General features: G+C 36.7%; 1 protein-coding gene across 2 annotated transcripts in view; it reads right to left on the reverse strand.

Annotated features, from left to right (window-relative positions):
- Window positions 1-26,036, reverse strand: part of micu2 (mitochondrial calcium uptake 2) — a 255,931-nt gene that overhangs the window by 71,686 nt on the left and 158,209 nt on the right. For both annotated transcript variants that reach the window (XM_039745443.1, XM_039745442.1), the window contains exons 3-4: window positions 17,190-17,221; window positions 12,464-12,539 (exon numbers count right to left, since the gene is read on the reverse strand). In XM_039745443.1, coding sequence (XP_039601377.1) covers window positions 12,464-12,539; window positions 17,190-17,221 — 108 coding nt within the window. The remainder of the gene's footprint in view (window positions 1-12,463; window positions 12,540-17,189; window positions 17,222-26,036) is intronic.

Below are 26,036 nucleotides of genomic sequence, written 5' to 3' on the forward strand. Positions count from 1 at the left end.
AGTAGCTTCCCACCCATCTATGCATCAGATCAACTTGCAGAGTGTTACATTCAAGGCAGTTTTTTTAAAGTATTAAAGCTGGACAATTATGAAGAGGATGTCAGTAGTTAACCCGCTCAATTTACTACTGTCATTAGACAACTGATACACATCTGTCAATCTTTATTTCGAGTTAAATATTTTTTTTTTGCATTTACCTAGACCGCTAATCGCATTCACCCCCTTTGAACACTTTCTTCTTTAACACTTCTGGATGCTGTGGCCCTATTCAAGTTGATGAAATTTTGCTTACATAATACTATATTTTATCTACAATTGTTTAAGCCACTTTTTGCAAATTAAAATTATTTAAAATGAAAAATGATGATATTTACTTAATATAATAAATTAAAACGCTAACGTGTCAAAAGCTTAGAAAAATACTTATTTGAAACTTTATTAAAGTTACTATAAATACCTTTTTTTTTGACTGGTTCAAAACCGAAAAAGGTCCACATTTGATTTTACTGGTCATGTGCTAAATGTGCTCTTAGTTGGAAGACTGCTCTGCAGTTGCAGAAGAAAGAGTAGCTCCATGTTACATACAAGGCTAATGATTTCAGCCGAACATCTCGTAATCAAAGTGAATGGTGTGGCATCTCAAAGCACATTGTGTAGATGGTTGCAAATTTGTTTTAAACTTGATATAGAGTGAGGAAGTTTTTTCTGAAATAGACAATGTTAGAAGTGGTGCACATTTTAAATCATATAAATTGGTTGATAAGAATGTAAATAACAAGCTAGATAAAGTTCATAAATTACTCTAAACTAGGTGGAATGATGAATCTCCTAGAGTTAGCAGTTTCATAAACTGTAGACCTGGACATAATTAGGACACTGGCAGAAATGTGGCAGATGACCTTTAATGCAAATTAATTAATTAATGTTGTATACAATTAAGTATAATTACATATTAGGGGACCAGAAAGTAGAATGTACACACTTCTGAGAAGGCAACATTAGTCATAATGAACTCAGTGCTGTCCAGACAGCATACAGAAGCAATTTAAGAGAGCTGACAGGAAGCCATGCTACATGTCATGCTGTTTTGAGTATAGGAAAAGACAGAGTTTATTCTTATGCTGTTCAATGCATTTGTAAGGTATCATCTGAAATATTGCGTACAGTTCCAGTATTACAAAAAAAAGAAAAACAGCTCTAGAGGAAGTCCACAGATGAGCTACTGCATGTGCACTTGGACTGTGTGGTAAGTGTTAGTAGATGAGATTAAAACAATTAAACATATTAATTTTATGCAAGCAAGAGAGTAACAGATGAAATGATAGAAACATTAAAAAAATATAAAATGAATTGTTAGTATTTATGCAAGATGTAACATTAAAATAAGTTCTTCAGTAAGAATAAGGGAGCACAGCTGAACGGTGGTCAAGGGTAAATTTTGCACAAATGTTAAAAAGGTTTTCCCCATGCAGAGAACCACTGAAATATGGAGAGTCAAAGATAACAGTACTTTGAGGAACCTTCAAATTACTTAATGGCATGTTTTGAAAAGGTGACGACAAGCTACATCAGGATGAATAGCCTGTTCTCACTGTAATTGCCATTAAATTTATCTAATCTAAACTAAATCTCCTTTTCATGACCATTAGATATGCATATAACTATAAAAAACTGCAACTGTATAAAATGGAATTGATTAACCATCAGTGTACAAACACTTGATTAGTATTGTCATTAATATTGCTGTCCACTCATCCAAAATGACAGGTAAACAAAGGTAAGAATAAGGCAAGATGTACCATCCAGATGTTTTTAGAAAGCAAAGTTCAATTATACATATATTATTGCATCACAAAACAAAAAGATAAAAATTGTGAGCTTAGATTAATTTTTATTACAACACAACTTTTTTGAAATAAATCATACTCCAATACGTAAATAACTGACACAACAGAAGATCATTAACCCTAATCCATGAATGATGGGGTCTCGAAGATTGCAGATTTTCAAATTCTTTCCCTTTCAAGATAATACAACGGCCATGAAATTTTCTGACTTTTCATTTTGTGTTGTCTTGAAAAATGTGCCGAAATCCGCTTCTCAATAGCCTAGTGCAAATAAGTACTACAGTAGCACAAAGTAGTTGGAAACGTTACCAATTTTGTATGAGCGTTTTTGCTTCGTTTTATATTTGAATTTTCTATTTACATTTGTATTTTTTTTTATTTAGATTTTCTTAGTCCTGCCTGAGACATTGCTGGTGTATAGTTTGTTGAGGAGCAAGTCTAGTTGACGTGTTTATGAACAATGAGTCAACGACCAACAAAGAAATTCAATGCAAGTGAAGCCCTGGCTGAAATAATGAAGGAGTTGTCAGATTTCAATACATCAGACAACTCAAATGAAAAGGACAATGATGATGGAAGTGACACTGTGTCAAGTGATGAGGAAACAAAAATTGATGATGAAACAGCCCTGTGGAGATGCTGCAAATGTAGCTAAAAGGTGACGCTGTCAGATGTGCCCAAGGGCAAAGAAGAGAAAGATAAGGGCCGCTTGCTCCCAGTGCAAACTTCCAGTTTGCCAGGAACATTCAGAGTGTTCCCTTGTGTGTCTGGCGTGCAAACAAGTTGAAGTTGAGGCAGATTCCGAGTGACCGTTCTGTATGCGAATCAAATGTGTAACTGATGTCTTGTTTTAGTGCTACTATGACTGTATTTTATATGATTTGGTGAACACTAAACACGCATTACTATTACAAAGGTAACATGTAAACCATTGAAAATCTACATCACATTTACTTCATTTCAGAGGTAATAAAAATTTCTTAAGTTATTGTATTGCTTTTAAGGCAGATTTAACCAGTTTAAAATTTCATGATAACGTTATAAAAATGGCATTCATGGATAAGGATTAATTGCTACAGTCAGTTAAGAATGCAAGAAAAACAGCAATTTGCTTCATTAACCACAAGGGGGCACAACACACATTTATGTTCAACTATGAGGGTCATCAAACAAATGTGAGGAGATAAACACACCACCTTACTTCATTTTAAGATATGAGTGAATTATTCTTGTATTTGAAGGGAAGTTTAATAATCTTAAGTAGGCCTATAGTTTAAACTTTATTATTAACTCTAGTATTTGTATTAACTTTATTATATATTTTTTTATTAATTAATTTATTTACTGAACCTGCTTAATCCAACATAAAAGTTGCAGGGCTAACAATTTATCCCAGCTACATCCTGTCCCTGGACAGGACATCGGTCTACTGAAGGGTACACTTTCACTCAAAATTTACAGGTCACAATCAAACTAACAAGTAAGTATATCCGTGGGATGTGGGAAAAAAACAGGTGAAAACAGAAAATGTACAAACTGTACATATAACAGAATATAAACACAGTTTTCTAGGACTGCACCGTATACCACTTGATGACTCATGGAATACTGCATTACGAAACCTACTTGGCAAAGGCTTGGCTGACTATGAAAATGACAGTGATAAGTACGCAGCTTATCACATTTTTGTTAAATATTAAAACACAACATAGCTCTCTGAACCAAAACACTACATCTAAACAACAACATTTATGACCAAGCTACAGCAGAATTACGTCAGCATGCATCTACAAATGGGGAAAAATGTGATGAAGATTCAGCTGCCAAAATGTTTGTGCTTCTAGGGCTTCTTTTTATATATCATTAACATTCACCAATTATTTAATATACAATGGCATACATTTATATTTTGACACAGCAAGGCATTCAGTATGCAGCAAGGAATGCAGCTCAAGTCTACTTGTTACACAGATCTTAAATAAACTTAACAGTTAAAATTGGTTTTGGCTCTTGCTCGTGTACCAACCTGCCACCACTAATACAGCTGCTAGCTAACCCTAATCAAATATACTATAAGGTCCAACCTTTCTTCTAAATCCCACAATCATCAAATAAAACAAATATCTTTTTGAAAAGACTAAAATTTTACTTTCTTCTCTTACATCAGAACTGAAGTACCAAGGCATAAAAAATATTTTAGACAATGACTAAATGCCTTTTATTTTTAGCTGTCTCTGGTTAATCATGCAATCCAGGTTCTATTTCATTTTTGCAGGTCTCAGGTCAACCACTTGGATAGTGACTATGCTATTTGAAAAGGATATCTCCTGAGATTTACTTACAATTCTTGTTGTAAATGGTGAAATACATGTGAAAATTTGTACAAAACTAACAGCTGGCCTATGCATATGTGAATTAACAAAGCTTAAAAATTAATCATAGGAAATTCCTTTTGTGCCAGATGCTACCCGGAGGTACTGGGAGTGGCTGCTCAGAGTAAACTCTGTCTAGCACTCTTACTTCACAGATTCTGAATAAATTTTATAATTTGGAGACAAAGACTACCCAACCACTGCAGCTGGCATATAAAGACTTCTGGCCACTGTATCTGGAATTTTTGGCCAGCATTAAGTACAAAAAGATCAAACACATACTGCTTAAAAATGGTTTAACAAGTTACAAGGAACAGACACTAACACTCTGTACTGAAGTTATAGATACTATTTATTATTTTTTTTTCCAATTTCATTAGCAAATGCCAAAGACAGCCTGGGAAACATTTTGTGAAAGGGCAGCAGAAAAAGAAACAGAAATATTACAAATTTCAAACGACTGATTCATCACCCTAGCCATGTGAGCAAAGGTGACCACAATATGGTAAAGACTGAACTTGTGTTTTAAAATACTGCACACAAGCACATACCAAAACACAGGCACGCTGTTGAAGCACAGTCCTTGATAATGAGGACATTGCTGTAAAAAGTATAACTGCAATAAATAAAATCTACAATAAATAAAATCACAATCCTGATTTACACTCTAAATAAATTCATTCCAAATAAATAAATACTAAAACCACAAAAGAAATTACATAAATAGATTACTAAATTATTAAAAGTATAAAACGAAGTTCATTCTTCCGGAATTCAATAACCATCTAACTTAATAGACATGCTCTTAATTTCTCTGCAAGGCTCGCTTCACAAGCCATGCAATATCCCGGCCAGCACTTTATATTATAAAAAAAAATACATAACATGAAAAATATATCACTGAAAATAATAATATGTCTGATACCTCTGAAAAATAAAAATTTTATACAAAGGCCCTCTCTGCCCTACTTCTAAAGGGTGTACAGCAACCTACTGTTGCAAGGTAAAGTTGAGAGTCTTTTTAGGTATCACATTTAACTCTTTGAAGGCTGAATATTTTTTTCTGAAAAGCACACAAAGCAATGATTTCACACAGAAATCAACATAAAACATCTGTTGCTGTGGCTGCTGTCGACTACTGTTTGGCATCTCTGGCAGCAGCGGCTGCCCGGGGTGGGCTCGATGGCCAGCAGGAATGCGCGGCTGGCCGGCTGTCTGCCTCTCTTCATGTAGCGGTGGCAGCCACAATGCAGCGCAGTCTGGTGTGTGCCTCTTGTCATTGTAAGTGGCGGTCCTCCCAGGCGAACGTTGCCATACATATGTCAGCTACACGAACGTCTTGAACACCATGATCAGATGATGCTGGCATCTCACTTATGTTGGATCACAATTTAGTCTGACAAGTCAGAGTCCGATTCATTGATAATATGCAAAATGTCGTCCACAAACTCTCGCCAGATGACGATGCCATTTTAGAGGCTGTTTGCTCTTTGCTACTCGTTCCAACACAGGGAATTGAGGTTAAATCAACAAAGCTAGCTTTCCTTCTGGCAAAAAGAGTCAAAATAAAACGTAACGACGAGATTTGTCACAGTTTATGGCTGATTACCGTCTTCTTCCCCTGTAATTTCGACAAAAGGTCGACATCCGCCCTGAAAGAGTTAAACCTTACAAAGTCTACTGTAAAACATTACACATCCCTTGATCACAGCCACACTGGTCATATGTGTCCTTTCACAAGTCTTCAAGGACACCAGCTAATCTCATTCTCAGGTTGGGATCACATATTTGTCAATGACTGGCAAACCATTTCGCATCTCTTCTTTCATTCTTTTCTCACCATTACTGACCTTTACTCCTTTCATCTCCCCAGTTGGTTTCCTCCTTCCCTTCTAATATGTAGAAGCTACATTTTGTGCTCAGTTGCATATCTATAACATTGTGTTTCTAGCCGTATTTTCTATTTTTTCACTATGGGAATAAACTTTACCAACTTCTTACTTTTACAGATGCATGAGGACACAGAGCTTTCAATTGTGTGGACTACAAAACATGGTGGAGATCACCCAGAAAAATGTAGATGTAGATGTAGATCTTATTGTTCTCCTGAGGTGCCTCTCACCTTTTACTAAAACTCATTCAGATTTTAGACCTTCTATAGTATGGAACAATTCTTCTAAGTTTGTCTTAAATTTAGGCTGCAAATGTATGCATTTTGTACCTATGAACTATCTATACCACAATTAAAAGCAATCCAGTTTTCAAAAGAAATTAATCAAAAGATTCACTGCTTTTCGACACAGCATACAATACTCATGCATTCATTTGAAGGGCAATATAAAGGCATGCTGTACTTTAATTCCTGTTCATTTGATCTCTTACTGAAACCCTTAACCAAAAATAAAACACTGTTTCACTACACGTTTTCTTGAAACACGTTTCATTTCTTTCCATAGCAACACTTTAATCACGGTAAAACTAAATAAAATCAAATTATCAATCAGCAACGAGAGGTAGGGTAATAGGTGTCGACAACTGGAGCAAAAATACATTCCAATCATAAAGTTCTACTGCACTCACAGCTACAAACATATTATTCAACACGTGATGTGACATAATAAATGATGAGTGGTGTAATACTGGTCATACTGAAGAAGTCTACCCTCCAGTAAAATAGTTCAATGTTGTTTGTTGCTCAAAACCAATGAGGTTAAATTTTCGATGTTTGGATAGTTACCGATTTTAAACTTCTAAATATCAAACATAGGAAAACATTTGTCAGAATTAATGGGATCACCCAGTCTGGGTTTTATGATATCTTTGTTTATTCTTGCCTTTTCAGATATTCAGTCAGGTATTATATCGTTAACTTGCTCTTTTTCTTCTTGATATGCATTTTGCTGATAATTTGTCAGATGTTGACAATAAATTAATAAAATGCCCATGAAAGACATCGTTGTTGACATACTTCAACAAGTTACCAAAGCTTCTGAGCATCAGCAGGCTAATGAGAGTAACTCCAGCAGCAAATTAAGCCAGAAGTAGAGCTACCTCTTGACCTTGATTGGTATTTTGATTTCATTTAGTTTTGGCATGATTAAAGGATAAGTATGGTATTTTTACAAGTCAAAGTTATTTCTTCACAATCATTGTGTATATTAATTTGCCTCATAAAATTGTGTTCTAAAGTGAAGCTTTTTTATTTAAATTTTAAAAATAATGCATCTGCTTGTGCATTTTACAGTGGGATTGAAGGTACCACTTTCTATAGTTGAATGAAGAAGCATTAGAACTTACCAAATACTCCATTTTGAAGCAGCAAAGGTTTCAATTTAAGAAAACACACCTTCTATATTTATGTGGCATCCTTGTGATATCAAAACAAAACTAGAAATTATTTTGTCATAGATCTTTGGAACCATTTTTTGTGAGGTCAGGATACATTTCCTCTTTGCTTGTCTACTCACAGCCACCATCAGGGGTGGAGTTATGACAACCTAACAAGTCCCCAGCACCAAGCTATATTCTGCTTATAATCCTACTTTTATTCTGCAGTTCCATTTTTTCAGCAGTTAGTATCTGCCATGTCTTGTATTAACAGACAGATGTGTGCTCAAAGCAAACAGCATCGAACAAGCTGGGATGCCACTGCGTCGGAGTGATCATGTAGGCGCTGGACAGCTGTCACGACATTTAACCTCCATTTGCAACTTCTGGGTGCATGCTGGGTGTACCCCTTCACTCAGTCACTCAACTTCTCATCAGGATGGTGGTGTACAGTATTGAGCAGCACGTTTCATGGAGCATTGTGTCACATGAAGGCAAGGAGCATGGCAGAAATTGAGTCCTTCTCCAGCAACAGGGTAATTTCAAAGAAAACGTCTTTCGGAACAAGCCTCGCACTGTGGAAGATTTGAAGGAAAATATTCAATGTGAAATTGCTGCTGCTCCTCCCAAGACGCTTGCCAATACATTCAGTAACAGTGCCGCATCGAAATGTGTCTGTCAGAAAATGGAAACCACTTCCAGCATCACATGTAATTCAATTGATTACACATACGTCAAGGTATATAGCGTATTTTTTTGGTTCGGATTGCTTTATCCTAACAGGAGTTACAACAGAATATTCGGGGCTTCTTTCGAGTGAATCTCCCTATACTTGGTACAAATCACAATAAATCTGAAGTGAACTTATTACACTGCACTGGATTTTTAAAACATGACTTATATTTTTGAAAGAACTATGCCACCAGCAATTACGTGCTTTTTTTACTGCACAATGAGGCACTCTTCATGAATATATGTAAAAGTCATACAGACCCTGGAACTGTGAAGAAGAAGGAATGACCAACCTTGACTATTTGGAAAAGCTGGGGTAAAAGAAACTCTGTGAGTGCTGGCAACAGCGATGGAAGGAATGGGGCAGAGGTTTGGTGGGGTTCGCATAGACACGGCACTTAGACACTACTTCATGCACATCTCCCAGCTGCTACAATTCATTGACCCTAATGTGTAGCTGTCTGAGAGTAGCTAGGGGAAACAGCAGCATATGGGTTGCCTCTGACATTGGGTAAACGGAGTCAGGTGGAGCCAGGCAGCATGCATGAGAGTCAAAAGGACCATGATGCTGGGAGAGCATGCCGCCACTGAACATTTGGGGAACATGGTGGAAGTGGACACAGAAGAAATAAGAAAATCCTTTATAGCACCACCTCACCAGCAGTTGGTGTAAAGTGGCTAATTCTATTACTCTGTCTCTAACACAAAGTCATTACAATGTTCTCTCTCACTGAAGCACATGCATGCATTATCATTCTAATGGCAGCAAGGAATATCTTAGTGAAACAAATATAGCGAAAGAATATAAGGAATCACAAGTAATTGTTTTAAGTTACTATTATGTAGTTGTTTACACAACAAAGACAGCACTTCACATCTGAACATCAACACTAAATGTCAATACAGATGTTTGGTAAGGACTTTCCAATGTAAATGCACATCCCTGTACGGGAAAGGTGCTGCAGAGGAAGATGAGTGGCCGAGTAAAGTACATAGCACAACTCATTTTAAATTGGCTGAACATCACAACAATGCTTTTTTTCCTTCTTTAAAATGACATACAGTATACAGTACATCCAGAAAGTATTCACAGCGCATCACTTTTTCCACATTTTGTTATGTTACAGCCTTATTCCAAAATGGATTAAATTCATTTTTTTCCCTCAGAATTCTACACACAACACTCCATAATGACGTGAAAAAAGTTTACTTCATATTTTTGAAAATTTATTAAAAATAAAAAAAATTGAGAAAGCACATGTACATAAGTATTCACAGCCTTTGCCATGAAGCTCAAAATTGAGCTCAGGTGCATCCTGTTTCCCCTGATCATCCTTGAGATGTTTCTGCAGCTTAATTGGAGTCCACCTGTGGTAAACTCAGTTGATTGGACATGATTTGGAAAGGCACACACCTGTCTATATAAGGTCCCACAGTTGACAGTTCATGTCAGAGCACAAACCAAGCATGAAGTCAAAGGAATTGTCTGTAGACCTCCGAGACAGGATTGTCTCGAGGCACAAATCTGGGGAAGGTTACAGAAAAATTTCTGCTGCTTTGAAGGTCCCAATGAGTACAGTGGCCCCCATCATCCGTAAGTGGAAGAAGTTCGAAACCACCAGGACTCTTCCTAGAGCTGGCCGGCCATCTAAACTAAGCAATCGGGGGAGAAGGGCCTTAGTCAGGGTGATGATCAAGACCCTGATGGTCACTCTGTCAGAACTCCAGAGGTCCTCTGTGGAGAGAGGAGAACCTTCCAGAAGGGCAACCATCTCTGCAGCAATACACCAATCAGGCATGTATGGCAGAGTGGCCAGACGGAAGCCACTCCGTAGTAAATGGCAGCCAAACTGGAGTTTGCCAAAAGGCACCTGAAGGACTCTCAGACCATGGGAAACAAAATTCTCTGGTCTGATGAGACAAAGATTGAACTCTTTGGTGTGAACACCAGGTGTCACATTTGGAGGAAACCAGGCACCATTCATCACCAGGCCAATATCATCCCTACAGTGAAGCATGGTGGTGGCAGCATCATGCTGTGGGGATGTTTTTCAGCGGCAGGAACTGGGAGACTAGTCAGGATAAAGGTAAAGATGACTGCAGCAATGTACAGAGACATCCTGGATGAAAACCTGCTCCAGAGCGCTCTTGACCTCAGACTGGGGCAATGGTTCATCGAGAGCCCCAACTAAATATTGAGTGCTGTACATGCTCATACTTTTCATGTTCATACCTTTCAGTTGGCCAACATTTCTAAAAATCCTTTTTATGCATTGGTCTTAATTGATATTCTAATTTTCCGAGATACTGAATTTGGGACTTTCATTAGTTTTCAGTTATAATCATCAAAATTAAAAGAAATAAACATTTGAAATACACCAGTCTGTGTGTAATGAAAGAATCTAATCTACAAGTTTCACTTTTTGAATGGAATTACTGAAATAAATCAACTTTGTCATGATATTCTAATTTTATGACCAGCACATGTATATGCAATCTCAAAATGCAGATCAATACTAAAAAAATGAATGCATTTAGTATGTTTTAAGGCTTTTCTTAATAATGGGACTCTGGTACTTTTCATCTTCATTATAAATGGCATGAGTAGGTTAGTTATTTTTTTTAAATTTTACAAAACTAGGGGCTTAGCTCACCAACCCCCGTTTTTGTTTTTCCGGATACACACTTTTAAGATTTTTTTTTTCTTTGAATTGTTGCTATTTCATTAGTTTCACTTTTATTTTAGAACTTCTGTAAAAACAATATTTGGAATCTTTTGAGTCTCAACGTTCTGAATCTTTGAATGAGCTCCATGAGATGTGCTTAATGACTTTGTACCATAATTCAGGATAGATTTCTCTGTTTGGAATTTCAGCACAGACAAAACGATCTACATCATAAGCAGTTAATATTTTTTTTTGCAAAGTAACCAATAAAGGCATCTGTTTTTGAAATTCTCTTAACTTAAACATCAAAACCTTACAATATTTACATACTTCTGACATATCACTTATGTCCATATATTCAATCTCTATTCGCCTTTTTGTTATAATTTCTCTTTCTTTGCACTAATGCGATGTTTACTTTCTTTGTTTTGACACTGTCATTTTTTTCTGCTTTCATATTCTGTATCTTGCTCTGCATGTGTTTCGCACCTACATTTTTTTTTTTTTTTTTGAGTCTTGTGAATTCCAGTTTTCATTATCTCTACCTGCTCTGCATGTGTTTGGACCCCTTGTTTTTTCACCTTTTTATGACGGTTTACTTTGTTTTCTACTCTGTCTTTTATTTCTGACCTCGCTTTATCCTGCTTTTTTTTTTTATGACACCTGGTCTGTGGTGATTATTTTCCCTTTTTTGAGTAATAATTTGTTTGCGCTCCTGCGATCTTTATTTTTTTTTTATACTTTCTAATTTTCCTACTTTCATAATCTTTAACTTTCTCCATATGTGTATCGCACCAACTTTTTTTTTTTTGAGCCTTTCAAATTCCACTGCTTTCATAATCTCTAATCTGCACTGCATGTGTATAGCGCCAACATCCGGATTGAATGTGCTTTTTTTTCAAATTCCACTTGTTCCAGGCTGATAATTACTTTCCTTATTTTCTGAATTTCCACCTAGAGTATTCTTTTTCTTTTTTGTCTCTCCAACGCTTTTGAGTCTTTTTTCTCCGCTGCTTTCTTCTTCGCTTAGACGTCTACATTTCATTTATAACTCATTGTCCTTATATGCTTTATATGAGCTAAGAGCCCTGGATCTGTGTGTGTTCAAAGCCAAAACACGACTGAGTGTGTTGCTGGCTTCCCTTGCTCTTATTTATTTGTAAGTAGGGTGTGTCTTGCAAGAATCTCATGTTCATGTTTTGTTATAATTTGCGTTAACACTTTTATTTATTTTCTAAAGCTATGTTTTTCATAACAGCTTCATAAGGAACTGCAGTCAATTTTGGCTACATAAGTGTAAGGAAAGAATCACCTCTGATCAACATGAAAACCCAACACAAACAGTATTCTTCCTTATATAAAGTATGTACTCATTTATAATGGGCATGTCTGGAATATGAACTGACATAAAATGCACAGTTTTAGAGAATGGAAACACACAGGACTTTCAGAGAAAATTCTGTGGCCAATAAAAGATCTTTCACACTTCTGCTGTTAAGTATAATGTAAAAATGCTTACCATCATCACCTAAATTCCGAAAAAGACTGGATCCTGGCTTAGCTTTGGATGCTTTTGTTAACATCTGATCAAGTTCCTATTTAGTGAAAAACAGGAAAGAGAATTGTGACAAATAGTGAGAATCAACATACAGTAAGCAGAACACCACCCTAAATACCAAACATGAAGAGGTGCTTTTATTTCCAAGTTGACCTTTTGGCACTGCTAGCCAGGAACTCACTTGACTACTTCATGATGTTTTCAACTAATTATAGGAGTGTGCGATATGCATCATCTACGATATTATCTTAATTGGTGTTTTAACAATGTGCGAGTTGAAATTATCAAATATGTCACTCACTTTGGAAAAAAACAATCAAAAATACACCTTGAGACTCCAGGCATTCACTGTCTCATATAACCAAACCATCCTTCTGCTGATACCAGCATAGGAGAGAAATCCCCACCCACAATTACAGCAGTGCAGGTGAGCAGAGAGGTCATTGTGCCAGCAAAGCAGCGTGTCCAAATGGAGTATTGCCCCGAATGCTGAAGGGCCGTGCACTGGAAATGGGGAGTCCTCTACAGCGCATCTTCAACCTGAGACTGGAACAGAGGAGAGTCCCGAGGCTTTGGAAAACATTTTGTATCACTCCAGTCCCAAAGGTATCACGTCCTAGTGAGCTGAATGACTTCCGGCCTGTTGCTCTGACGTCACATGTGATGAAGACCATGGAACAGCTGCTGCTTCACCTCCTGAGGCCACAGGTTCGCCACGCCCTCGACCCTCTGTAGTTCGCATACCAGGAGAAGGTGGGAGTGGAGGATACCATCATCTATATGCTACACCGATACCTCTCCAACTTGGACAGAGGCAGTGTTGCTGTAACAATTATGTTTTTGGACTTCTCTACCGCCTTCAACAGCATCCAACCTCTGCTCCTTAGGGACAAGCTGACAGAGATGGGAGTAGATTCACACTTGGTGGCATGGATCGTGGACTATCTTACAGACAGACCTCAGTATGTGCGTCTCGGGAACTGCAGGTTTGACATTGTGGTCAGCAACAGAGGAGCGCCGCAGGGGACTGTACTTTCTCCGGTCCTGTTCAGCCTATATACATCAGACTTCCAATACGATTTGGAGTCTTACCACGTGCAAAAGTTTGCTGATGACACTGCTATTGTGGGCTGCATCAGGAGTGGGCAGGAGGAGGAGTATAGGAAGCTAATCAAGGGCTTTGTTAAATGGTGCGACTCAAACCACTTACACCTAAACACCGGCAAGACCAAGGAACTGGTGGTGGATTTTAGGAGGCCCAGGCCCCTCATGGACCCAGTGATCATCAGAGGAGACTGTGTGCAGAGGGTACAGACCTATAAATACCTAGGAGTGCAGCTGGATGATAAATTGGACTGGACTGCCAATACTGATGCTCTGTGTTAGAAAGGTCAGAGCTGACTATACTTCCTTAGAAGGTTGGCGTCCTTCAACATCTGCAATAAGATGCTGCAGATGTTCTACCAGACGGTTGTGGCGAGTGCCCTCTTCTACGCGGTGGTGTGCTGGGGAGGCAGTGTAAAGATAAAGGATGCCTCACACCTGGACAAACTTGTGAGGAAGACAGGCTCTATTGTAAGAATGAAGCTGGACAGTTTAACATCTGTGGCAGAGCGACGGGCGCTGAGCAGGCTCCTGTCAATCATGGAGAATCCACTGCATCCACTGAACAGAGGAGATCTTCCTCCCCCCACACTATGCGACTCTTCAATTCCACCCGGAGGGTTAAAAGCTAACATTATTCAAAGTTATTGTCTGTTTTTACCTGCATTTTAATTACTCTTTAATTAATATTGTTTTTTGTATCAGTATGCTGCTGCTGGATTATGTGAATTTCCCCTTGGGATTAATAAAGTATCTATCAATCTATCTATGATAGAGTACTGAGTATGTGCAAAGCAAGAAGGTCCTTGCTGTGAGATGCAGGATGGGGTGAAGACAGAGCTCAGGGGAGAGAGGTGCAGAGCTCAGAGGGACTTGCACATGCACGGCTGGGTTAGGATTTCAGATAAGCCTGCCCATGTAAGGTTATCTGTGTTAGCATAGTTAGATGTGGACGATTTGGATTTGCCTCTGCGCGTTGATTTACTAGATCTGCCAAAGCCCTTCTTAGTTTTCCTCTTGAAATTATTGTTTATTAAAATGTCATATAAGCTCAAAAATAATAAGTTATTATACATTTCAGAATTAGCTTCTTTACGCTATCTTCTTTTTAACACAGGTGTTAACCTGGTTCAAAGTTCACAAACTGTAGTCATGTAACAACATGTTAACAGTTCATTTAAACAAAAACTGCTACAAAAATGATGACTGGATCAAAGCCATTACAACAGCAGCTATGACAGAATTCCTGGCTATGGCGTCAGAGGAAAACAGCCCTACCCCCGGGCCCCTAAACTGCTTCAGCTCACTCTATGGGTGAAGAAGTTGGAGCAGGTGATGACACAAGGGAAGGAGGAAAAAGAAAAAAACGTCTTCAGGCAGCTATTTCAAAAAAACAAACACAAGGAACAGCACCTTATGATGCCACCTCTGCGTGGCGTCAAGTCTCAATCCAGACAATTTTCCTATGTAGTTCTTAGTGTGTGGAATGGGCAACCCACCTCCATCCATAGTACTGACTTCCTCAATGCATTTAAAAAACAATTAAAGACCCATCTATTCTGTGAATATCTGTCTAGTTGATAGAAGAAAAGAAAAAACTATGCTCTGTGATCTTTTATATCAATGGTTAAAATTGGTGTTTAATTGCTTTACTGATTCTAATCTATGATTGTAAATTTTCACTAGGAGATCAAGTTTGTTACCTGTTCTGCTACATTTGCTGAACAAACTAGCCTGATGTTACTTGATTATGTTTACCTCTGTTGTAAGTTGCTTTGGATAAAAGGGTCTGCCAAGCAAATAACTGTAAAATAGTAGTTGATTCCATTTAGATTCATATCTTGTTTACATTAAGGGTGTCTGTTTAAAATGCTCTCATAATATTAGTTTTGTAAGCCTCTTTGAAATAGTTTACTCATATTTAAGCATGGGAAAGGTGCAATATAAATAAAATATAGTAGCATTATTATTACTACTTACATTGTTTGATCTCAGTAATACTTTGTCAGGTGATTTTTATGATTTTGTGTTATTTTACTTCAGCTTTAAGTAAATAAATAACACCTGTTTTATTTAACTGCTGTTTCCATTAATCTCACTAATAGGCTACAATTAATATCCTATTAACAAGGCCAAGCTAGATGAATAAGACTTTTACAAACACATTTTTAAAGAATGCAAAATATTGTCTAATTATCATTACTATCAAAGTCCCAGAAAATATCAAAATATTTTTTTGGCAATATTGCCTCTGTGTATAGTTTAACATCCATACATTTTCATTAATTCAATTACATTCAATTTGTTTAGATGCATCTGATTTAGATTCACATTTGCTGGCCCTCAATGTAGTGTGCAAGTGGATAAAATTGTCAGCAGCCCTAATCTGAACTCCGGGTGAGTGAGTTACATCAGTCAAAGCTGTCAAAAACGAGATCCCTAAATTCCAAGTCATACAGGATATGTATAAAACAATCAATAATTTATAAACTCCAAGGCTTATAAAACTGAATCCATGTAAAAATCACTTTTGTGTGATAGAGATTTAGCTTTTAGTGGTTATAATTCACTGTGTATAACTATTCAGCTATGACATACTGCAGAGTTTAGGTGTTTTAATATAAATGATGTAGACAAGTTTAAAAATTATTCAATTATAATTATAATTATAGTATCATGCAGATTTAAATACCTCAATGTTCTGGCCTGAAGCTATTCAAATAATTCAAGCAGTAATCTACAGGTAATTTAAAACATGGCAGCAAGGATCAGATCTAAAGGTAGCAAGTCTAACTAGGACATAGGAGGCTTAATCTTTACTCTACCTGCAAATATCAAAGATAAACAATCTGTTTTTGCATTTAAATCAAGAATGAAAACACATTTTTATCACAGTACATTGCATTCGGTACAGATATTTGTGAGGAATATCACATTGCATTTTATTTAAAGTAGCTATCTACTGTATACGATTTCTAATTTCTTTCTCAGACTCCTACTGTGGCACTTAGAGGCTCTGCCATTTTGATCAGATTCTCAGGAACACAGAATCAATGTCTCAATCACTCTCCTCTGTCTGGGTGCCCAAAGGTCTTGAAAGAGACTCTGAAACATACATGACCATAAAATTGACCTCAGCCAAATAAGAAGTATAAGCATCAAATGGTTAGATATTTGTAAATGTGTACACTGTTGTGGACTCATAAAAGTGTGCTACTTTATATTCCATTGAACTGAATTAAACAAAACCGATTGAAATTCCTCACTGACAAAAATCAGAGGAAATTTCATAATATAAAATTTGCATTTTTACAAGCAATTTATCATAGAACACAGTAGGGTATTAACTTCAAGTTCATTATTGGATATTACAGAAAAAGAATGCAAACACACACAGGCTTAGTTTAAAGTCATTAAGCAACAAAGGATTTTGTATTTAGACACTTGAAAAACCAAAAAAAAAACATAAGAATAACCTAAAAATTACAAGTCTGGAATGATATATAAAATATATCGGAAAGCAAAACATAACAATGACGCCACTGACAGTCACTGTATGGCTGATCATAGAAAAACAACTCACCTTTTCAGTCAGTTTCTTTTTATGCAGTTTGCCTGTTAGAATGAAATTAAATGCACAAATTAACTTCCCAAATAAACATATACCAACAAAAACAAAAATAACACACTTGCTTAAAAAATAGTTTCTCTACAATATTAAGAAAAAAACTGTTAAGGACAAATTTCTAACAAATACTTCTACAAATGATTTTCTTAACACAAAAACACACATAAGGAATAAATTACCAAGTAGTGTGGCTGATAGTGGGACTTCAGGGTCCTTCAAGTCTCGACTTGATGTTATTTTAGAGACATTAGGTGAATAGGACTGGCAAGCTTGTTGGGCTGAATGGCCTGATCTTGACATAAATGTTCTAATGCTCTAATTAACATCTAATTGTTCATATTGAATTCTTATTTAATTATATCAAAAACTTTTCTCTTCTCTCAACACAATCTATTTGTTTTAATCATGGAATTCTTTATTTAACTTTTTTTATATTTTATAATTTAACACAAAAATGCAGTAATCTATAGACTTCTCTTTAAATGTATGCTTTTGATTTAAAAAATAAAATAGTGATACAAATGCAAAAATACATGCATGAAGGCATTACAGCTGCCTAATTAACTCAAACAAAAAGTAAAGTAAAAAAGTAAAAATGTAAAGAAAAAGAAGCAAATACAAACAAAAAACATGCAAATGCAAACAAAAATAAAGAAAAAAAAATCTGAAATTAAAAAAGTGAAAACACCATAAAACGTGCAAACCAAATGAAAATGTAAACAGAAAGTAAAAGAACAAATGAAAAATCAAAACTGAAATGATGTCAGTAACAAGGGAATTGGGGGGTGAATAGTGAGAAATCTCAAGAAGACATTTCAATGAACTTGAGACGTCCTCTCAACACATCAGATCCTTAAAGAATTTGCAAACCACCATACATTAAATTTTAAAAACACTCCACAGAAACAAATTCCTAAGTTCTTGTCCATTTATCCAAGTACAATATGTTTTCCAATAGAAAGGTGTCATATATGTGCTACCGTGCTCTGCCTACAAAGGTGGAAGCACTGGCTTCTTCAGAGAGAAACCTTGGATGAAGGACAGCCAACCCCATAAAGTCTGGCTGCCTCAGCAAACCAAGGCTGGGGTGCAGACCTGGACAAGGAGTTGTGGCTGAAGCCATGGCAGGTAGAAAGGAAGCTATAAGCAGGTTTTGGGTCAGTGTGGTTGTAATCAGCAGATATCAAAAAGCACATAAAACTCGATCATTTTCTTTTCAGACGAAATTTAATTCATTTTCAACTGGAAAATGGAAACATCCATTTTTTACTTACAAATAAAACATCACTTATGGCAAACGGCAGTACAGCACATACTTACTCGCCATTTTTACTCATTTTGTGCTTTCAAGTTTTACAGTTGTCAGCAGTGAATTTTCATTCCATCAGTATGTGTATCATGAATTAAGATACAGTAATACTGCTAGATCAACACTAGAAAGCATTTAGCAGCTGGGCACTGGGAGTTCATGGTTAGGTCAACTTTTTAATAAAACCTATAGTACTTTTCTTTTATAATAAATATGCTTAAGAGTGCATACACAACAGACTAGAAAAAACTTCATTCCACACAATGCAATGCTGCAGGTTTGCATTGTCCCCCAACATTACCAAAGCCAAGCAGACAAGTAAAGTTGCATTTATAAATACACAGGCTCATGCAAACAGAAAACCCAGTACATATCACTGATTATACCTCTCAGCCCAACACAATTATAAAATGAAAACCAAATAAAGAAAAAAAATGAATGACCCTTCTGTAGTTTAGCCACAGCTAAGCATGCAGTTACCAAAGCTGCTGAAAAGCGCTGTTAAGATTTACCTGATGTCACGCACGTGTGCATGGGAGGCAGCTAAAAGGACCAAAAGAAGGTAATTCTATGTCAGGCCAAGGGGTGGCGGGGTACACTAACCCTTTCTCTGCAGACCAAACACAAAGAAATTCTGCCTGCATCCGATGACATCGCTTCCGGTTCCGCAACATAACTGATGGCCATTGTCTTACAAAATTTTGGGGACAATGCAGAGTTATACAGCTAGTACAGTATAAAGACAATTTTTAAGAATTTGTATTTTTGGTGCAAATAAGTCTGCAACCAATAAGGTAGCACAGTTTAAAGGTATTAAAAAAGTACAGAAAACCCCATTTTTAAAAATGGTATGGTGCCAGCATTTTGGTAATATTTGGTACTGGAACTAAACAATAGTTTTGAAAGACTTTTGTGCTCAGCTCTTCATTCTTCCATTCTCCGATGCATTGTAAATGCACTAGGGCATTGTTTCTTAAACTATGGGTCACCACAATATTGTGTAGTAAAATTACAAAAGGTCACCCATGTGTTAATTCAGTGCCAAAAGATATACCTAATGATATTTATTATAATTTTATTGCAGCGGTATATTAAACAACACCACTGACACTTCACAGTGATCTTTCACTTCTAAGGCATGAAAATATAATATGTTTCCTCCACTCCATCCACACAATCTATTAAACATTCAGTCTGAGAAGACCGAGAGCAAAGAAATGTATAAGAAACAGACAGAGAGAAGTTACTGACAGATGAGCGTGTGAGGTGAACAGACTGCAGATGTAGATTGAAGAAAAACATTTTCCAACATAGCAGACCTAGAGGATGTGATTATGGGGAGTTATTGTTATTGTTATTTGCTTCAGTACCACTTACCAATATCAAGATTCAAAAGCTGGTATCGATTTTGGAAATTTTACTACAGACTCAACATTAGTCCCCAACAGTACTTCACTGTCATTTTATTAATAAGTTTAAAAAGTTTTCTGCACAATAAATAAAATTAAATCATGTATTGTTGCTGTTTTTCATGAACAGAAATTTTTCAATGTAAGTACAAACTTACAAACAAAATGGTATCCAAATATTAGAAAGAACAAACTTGTTTGTGTCAAATTGTATTTTATTAAAGTTTGCAACCCTTAAAGGTAAAGTCAAAAAGAAACAGAGATCAAAATATTAGGCAGGCACAAATCTCAAGCACAGTTATGAAAAGCAGAAAACATGAAATCAAGATGCAGAAAATCCTCATAAAGCCAAAATACAAGAGAAAAATGTCATAATTCCTGGCACAAGAAACTCAAAAATGAGTGGAAGCTTTAAAAACAAATACAAAAATCAGACCTGCTGATTTGTACCAGTAAACATTCCTCATCCTAAGGATCCTAGTCCCAAGTTTAAATGGTGGACCCAGGCCTAAAAATGCCCTTTAAGGAAGACAGGGAAATATCCTAAAAACACATGGGCAAAGTCAGAAAATCTAAAAATGAAATATAGAATCACAAAAATAGGAATCCAAATCAATAGTCAAAATAATGCATAATTAGGTGGCTCCATTCCTGTGGGCTTCACATACTGTACAAGAAACAGGGCAGATAACAAAAAACACAAGATATATTTTAAAAAATAATACAATATTGAAAAGTAATTACATAAATAACATCATAGTAAACAAATGCGATATAATCTGAAAAAGACCAAAAACAGAATAAAATATACAAAATAATATTTGAAAAACAAAAAAAATGAAACAATTAGTGAAAAAAAACCCAATTGAGTCAGGAAAACAATGGGAGCACTCAGCTAAATTAAGTAAGGGTTGCATCACCTCCAACTACAAAGGAGCAAAGTTGTGGTGTATTGATTTTCAAGTCAACCCCACTTCAGATGCATGCTTAGAAATTATGTGAACCTGCTTAACCCGTTCATAGGATCAGGAGGGATGGAACCGATCCCAGCATCACTGAACACAAGGTTTTAAGTGGCTCTTTATGGAATACAAGACCATCACAGCACACATAAAGACATACCCACAAACACACACACACAGTGATAAGCATCCAAACATTTGTCTTCAAAATGCATTCTGTGCGGTTCAGTAGGTGTCTATAGCTTATGCCAGCACTAGACACAAAGTAGGCAGTGTTTGCAATGCCAGGTCACTGCAGGCACACCAAAGCAAGCAATCATAGTCACTTTGTACTTATAATTTGGAGAAAACAACTACATAATCTGTGGATCTTTGGGACGTGGTTAGAAAAAAACTTGTACTGACAGAAACTCCCATGGAGACTTGAGGAGAACAGACACATTGCACATAGACAGAAAGTACAGGTAGATTTGAAATCAAAACACCCTCTGAAGTTAGCAGCAACTAGGCACTACACTGTCATTCTGCTAGTTGATTGAATTACTTATCAAATCTCAAATTGAAAAATGGTAAAAAATTTAAATTAAAACTATACTTATTAATTTAAAAAATGATTCTTTCAGGTTTGTATTTTTTTTTCCATAAAATGGCAAGTTTTTGTTTTAGCCAAAAATACAATGGGTTTGTACATACTTTGCTTTTAAATAGACTGTTAAATAGTAATGTTCTTTTTTTATATTGTTATGCATTTTGAAATAAAACATCTTGTACCTTGAGTCATTAAGTATGGCTGAAAACATTAACAGTAATAACACATAACGTGCTTTATACTTATTAACACTCAGTAGCTTAAAATGCACACTTAGAAAATGAATGGCCACCTTATTTAATACCTGGATAATTTCCATTGAATTGTTCTCTTGTATTTCATGCTATCAAGTGACATATTTTCAATGATAAGAAACACTTCAGGTGCTGAATCATTTATCAAGTTACATTTTTCTATCATTACCCAATTTTAATTTTTAAAAACACAGCATATTGTCAGTTTCATTTTATATTACTTCCTTAGAAGGTTGGCATCCTTCAACATCTGCAATAAGATGCTGCAGATGTTCTACCAGACGGTTGTGGCAAGTGCCCTCTTCTACGCTATGGTGTGGTGGGGAGGCAGCATAAAGAAGAAGGATGCCTCACGACTGGACAAACTAGTGAGGAAGACAGGCTCTATTGTAGGAATGAAGCTGGACAGTTTAACATCTGTAGCAGAGCGATGGGCGCTAAGCAAACTCCTGTCAATCATGGAGAATTCACTGCATCCACTGAACAATGTCATCTCCAGGCAGAGGAGTAGCTTTAGCGACAGACTGCTGTCACTGTCCAGCTCCATTGACAGACTGAGGAGATCGTTCCTCCCCCACACTATGCGACTCTTCAGTTCCACCCGGGGGAGTAAATGCTAACATTATTCAAAGTTATTGTCTGCTTTTACATGCATTTTTATTACATTTTAATTTAATATTGTTTTTTGTATAAGTATACTGCTGCTGGATTATGTGAATTTCCCCTTGGGATTAATAAAGTATTTATCTGTCTATATTACTGCATGAAATGTATTTAACTTCATACAGGAAGTAAAACACAATAAAAGAAATATACTTAAATGTGTGACGTCAGGGGTCAAATCAGAGCCTCCTTTTAATTATATGACACAAATGCATGCTAATGGAGCTTGGGAAAAATTTCAACATTTGATCTCCTGAACTACTTTTCAGTTGAAAAAAGAATATATAAAAATAATGAGAACTTTCAATCTTTTATGTAAAAAATCATCAATAATTACCAACTTACAAACTCCACAATACTTACTGATTCACTGTTCAGAAGATGCTAATCTCTACTGCTATAAAGTGCAGCACTGGAAGTCAAATAATAAGGGTCAGTCATGATATCGCTATTAATAACTTAATGAATTTATTTTACAGAACCAACTCAACAGTATTCAAAGCCACAAACCTAGGTAACTAGAATTTTTGCTATGTATTATGTATTGAAACTGAGCAAAATTGGCGCTTCATACTGATTTGCTGGCTCTCCTCTAAGAGTTTACAGACTGCATTTAATAGAAAAAATTAAACTAGCCAGACATACTGTATACTGCATCTTCTATACTGAGAGCACTGTATGTAGTGGCCACTCTGATTTGATGATGCAACTTTTCACAAGACCCCCTGTGTTATGGTTAAGTGTCTGAGAGAGAGAAAAATGGTTGTGAGGCCCCCTAGAAGGATCATAAAGGCAGGGTCACAAATTAAACAGCCTGTCCAAGGAGATTCACCTCAAATTGACTAACTGGGGTATAGCAGACTCAAACAGACAAGCTAGCAAAATAATTAGAAATGTCCCAAAATACAGCAAAAGCCCCATCAGAAGAATAATTACTGTAAACCTTCAACTTACAGTGGGTACGAAAAGTATTCAAACCCCTTCAATTTTTTACTCTTTGTTATATTGCAGCCATTTGCTAAAATCATTTAAATTAATTTCTTCCCTCATTAATGTACACACAGCACCCCATATTGACAGACAAAAAAAAGAATTTTTGAAATTGTTGCAGATTTATTAAAAAAGAAAAACTGAAATATCACATGGTCCTAAGTATTCAGACCCTTTGCTCGGTATTTAGTAGAAGCACCCTGTTGAGCTAATACAGCCATGAGTCTTCTTGGGAAAGATGCAACAAGTTTTTCACACCTGGATTTGGGGATCCTCTGTCATTCCTCCTTGCAGATCCTCTACAGTTCTGTCAAGTTGGATGGTAAACGTTGGTGGACAGCAATTTTTAGGTCTCTCCAGAGATGCTCAGTTGGGTTTAAGTCAGGGCTCTGGCTGGGCCATTCAAGAACAGTCACAGAGTTGTTGTGAAGCCACTCCTTCATTATTTTAGCTGTGTACTTAGGGTCATTGTCTTGTTGGAAGGTAAACCTTCGGCCCAGTCAGCACTCTGGAGAAGGTGTTTGTCCAGGATATCCCTGCACTTGGCCGCATTTATCTTTCCCTCGATTGCAACCAGTCGTTCTGTCCCTGCAGCTGAAAAACACCCCCACAGCATGATGCTGCCACCGCCATGCTTCACTGTGGGGACTGTATTGGACAAGTGATGAGCAGTGCCTGGTTGTCTCCACACATACTGCTTAGAATTAAGGCCAAAAAGTTCTATCTTGGTCTCATCAGACCAGAGAATCTTATTTCTCACCATCTCAGAGTCCTTCAGGTGTCTTTTAGCAAACTCCATGCGGGCTGTCATGTGTCTTGCACTGAGGAGAGGCTTCCGACAGGCCACTCTGCCATAAAGCCCTGACTGGTGGAGGGCTGCAGTGATGGTTGACTTTCTACAACTTTCTCCCACCTCCTGACTGCATCTCTGGAGCTCAGCCAAAGTGATCTTTGGGTTCTTCTTTACCTCTCTCACCAAGGCTCTTCTCCCCCCCGGTAGCTCAGCTTGGCCGGATGGCCAGCTCTAGGAAGGGTTCTGGTCTTCCCAAATGTCTTCCATTTAAGGATTATGGAGGCCACTGTGCTCTTGGGAACCTTAAGTGCAGCAGAAATTTTTTTGTAACCTTGGCCAGATCTGTGCCTTGCCACAATTCTGTCTCTGAGCTCTTCAGGCAGTTCCTTTGACCTCATGATTCTCATTTGCTCTGACATGCATTGTGAGCTATAAGGTCTTATATAGACAGGTGTGTGGCTTTCCTAATCAAGTCCAATCAGTATAATCAAACACAGCTGGACTCAAATGAAGGTGATCTCAAGGATGATCAGAAGAAATGGAAAGCACCTGAGTTAAATATATGAGTGTCACAGCAAAGGGTCTGAATACTTAGGACCATGTGATATTTCAGTTTTTCTTTTTTAATAAATCTACAACAACTTCAAAAATTCTTTTTTTTTGTCTGTCTGTCTGTGTGTACATTAATGAGGAAAAAAATTAATTTAAATGATTTTAGCAAATGGCTGCAATATAACAAAGAGTGAAAAATTGAAGGGGGTCTGAATACTTTCCGTACCCACTGTATATGAACAGGGCAAACAAAGAATCTTCATAAATAAAGGATTTAATAGAAAACAGAAAATTACATGCCAAAATGCTCAAGAGTAAAACAGGCAAAAAGGAGTTATGTAAAAGACAATCCAAAGCAAACAAGTCCAATTCTTAATCCAGAAGACAAAATCCTTTAACCTTCCTCTTGTGTTAGCTTTCTGTTATCATCTCTTATGTTAACGGGTCGGTTTTGACCCATGTATTAAATCAGCTATAAAATACACTAAAAACAATAAGCTATCATCCAATTTGTTTCTCATTTCTTTGTTACCTTGTTAGGCTTCCTTATCCATGAAAATGTTGGTTTTAATACTTTTGGTGTGGGCCTCTGGGCATATTTTTGTCAGTATACCCCTTGATTTCAATTTTAAAAAATTGTAAAATGAACCTCAAGAGAATCATATTAATAAATAAAAGGTTGTTGTGTTACCTGACTAATACTGAGGGGTATAGAACACATCTCTTAAATAAATTTGTTTTATTTAATTTTTCATTTTAATATTAATAACTAAAGTGACATCTATGGTGTTACGGGTCAATTTCGACCCATAGATATTTACATCAAGAAAAGGCAAAAAAATATTTTTTCAGCAATAGAACTTTAATATAAACTGAAAAAAATGAAAAGCAGAACAGGTCATGACACAAAATATATATTTGCATGGTCAAATAAGCAAAAACCAATCAAGAAAATCAAACAAATAGAAATCAATTACAAGTTCCAAAACTAATACAAAGCTAAATCAGAGTAAAAACCTTTGTGTGCAAGAACATGCTTGTGTATGTGTGTGTTTAGAGGCATGTGTGGCAAAAAGTGACACTTTTTGTGTGTTCTTTGCAGAGATATTTCTTGCAGTTGAAACACAATACATTTGTCTTTCTGTCCTTACTGCTTGGGCAGACCTGACACCTCTTTCTTTTCGAATCAGGCGGTCTGACTGGGGTTGGAGCTGTTTCGGTTGGTGTTGAGGCAGTGCTGGCTTAGGAGGATGCTGATGCAGATTCTCTCTGTGTTGCTGA

The sequence above is a fragment of the Polypterus senegalus genome, chromosome 2 (genome assembly GCF_016835505.1).
Source record: "Polypterus senegalus isolate Bchr_013 chromosome 2, ASM1683550v1, whole genome shotgun sequence".
Classification (NCBI taxonomy): Eukaryota; Metazoa; Chordata; class Cladistia; order Polypteriformes; family Polypteridae; genus Polypterus; species Polypterus senegalus.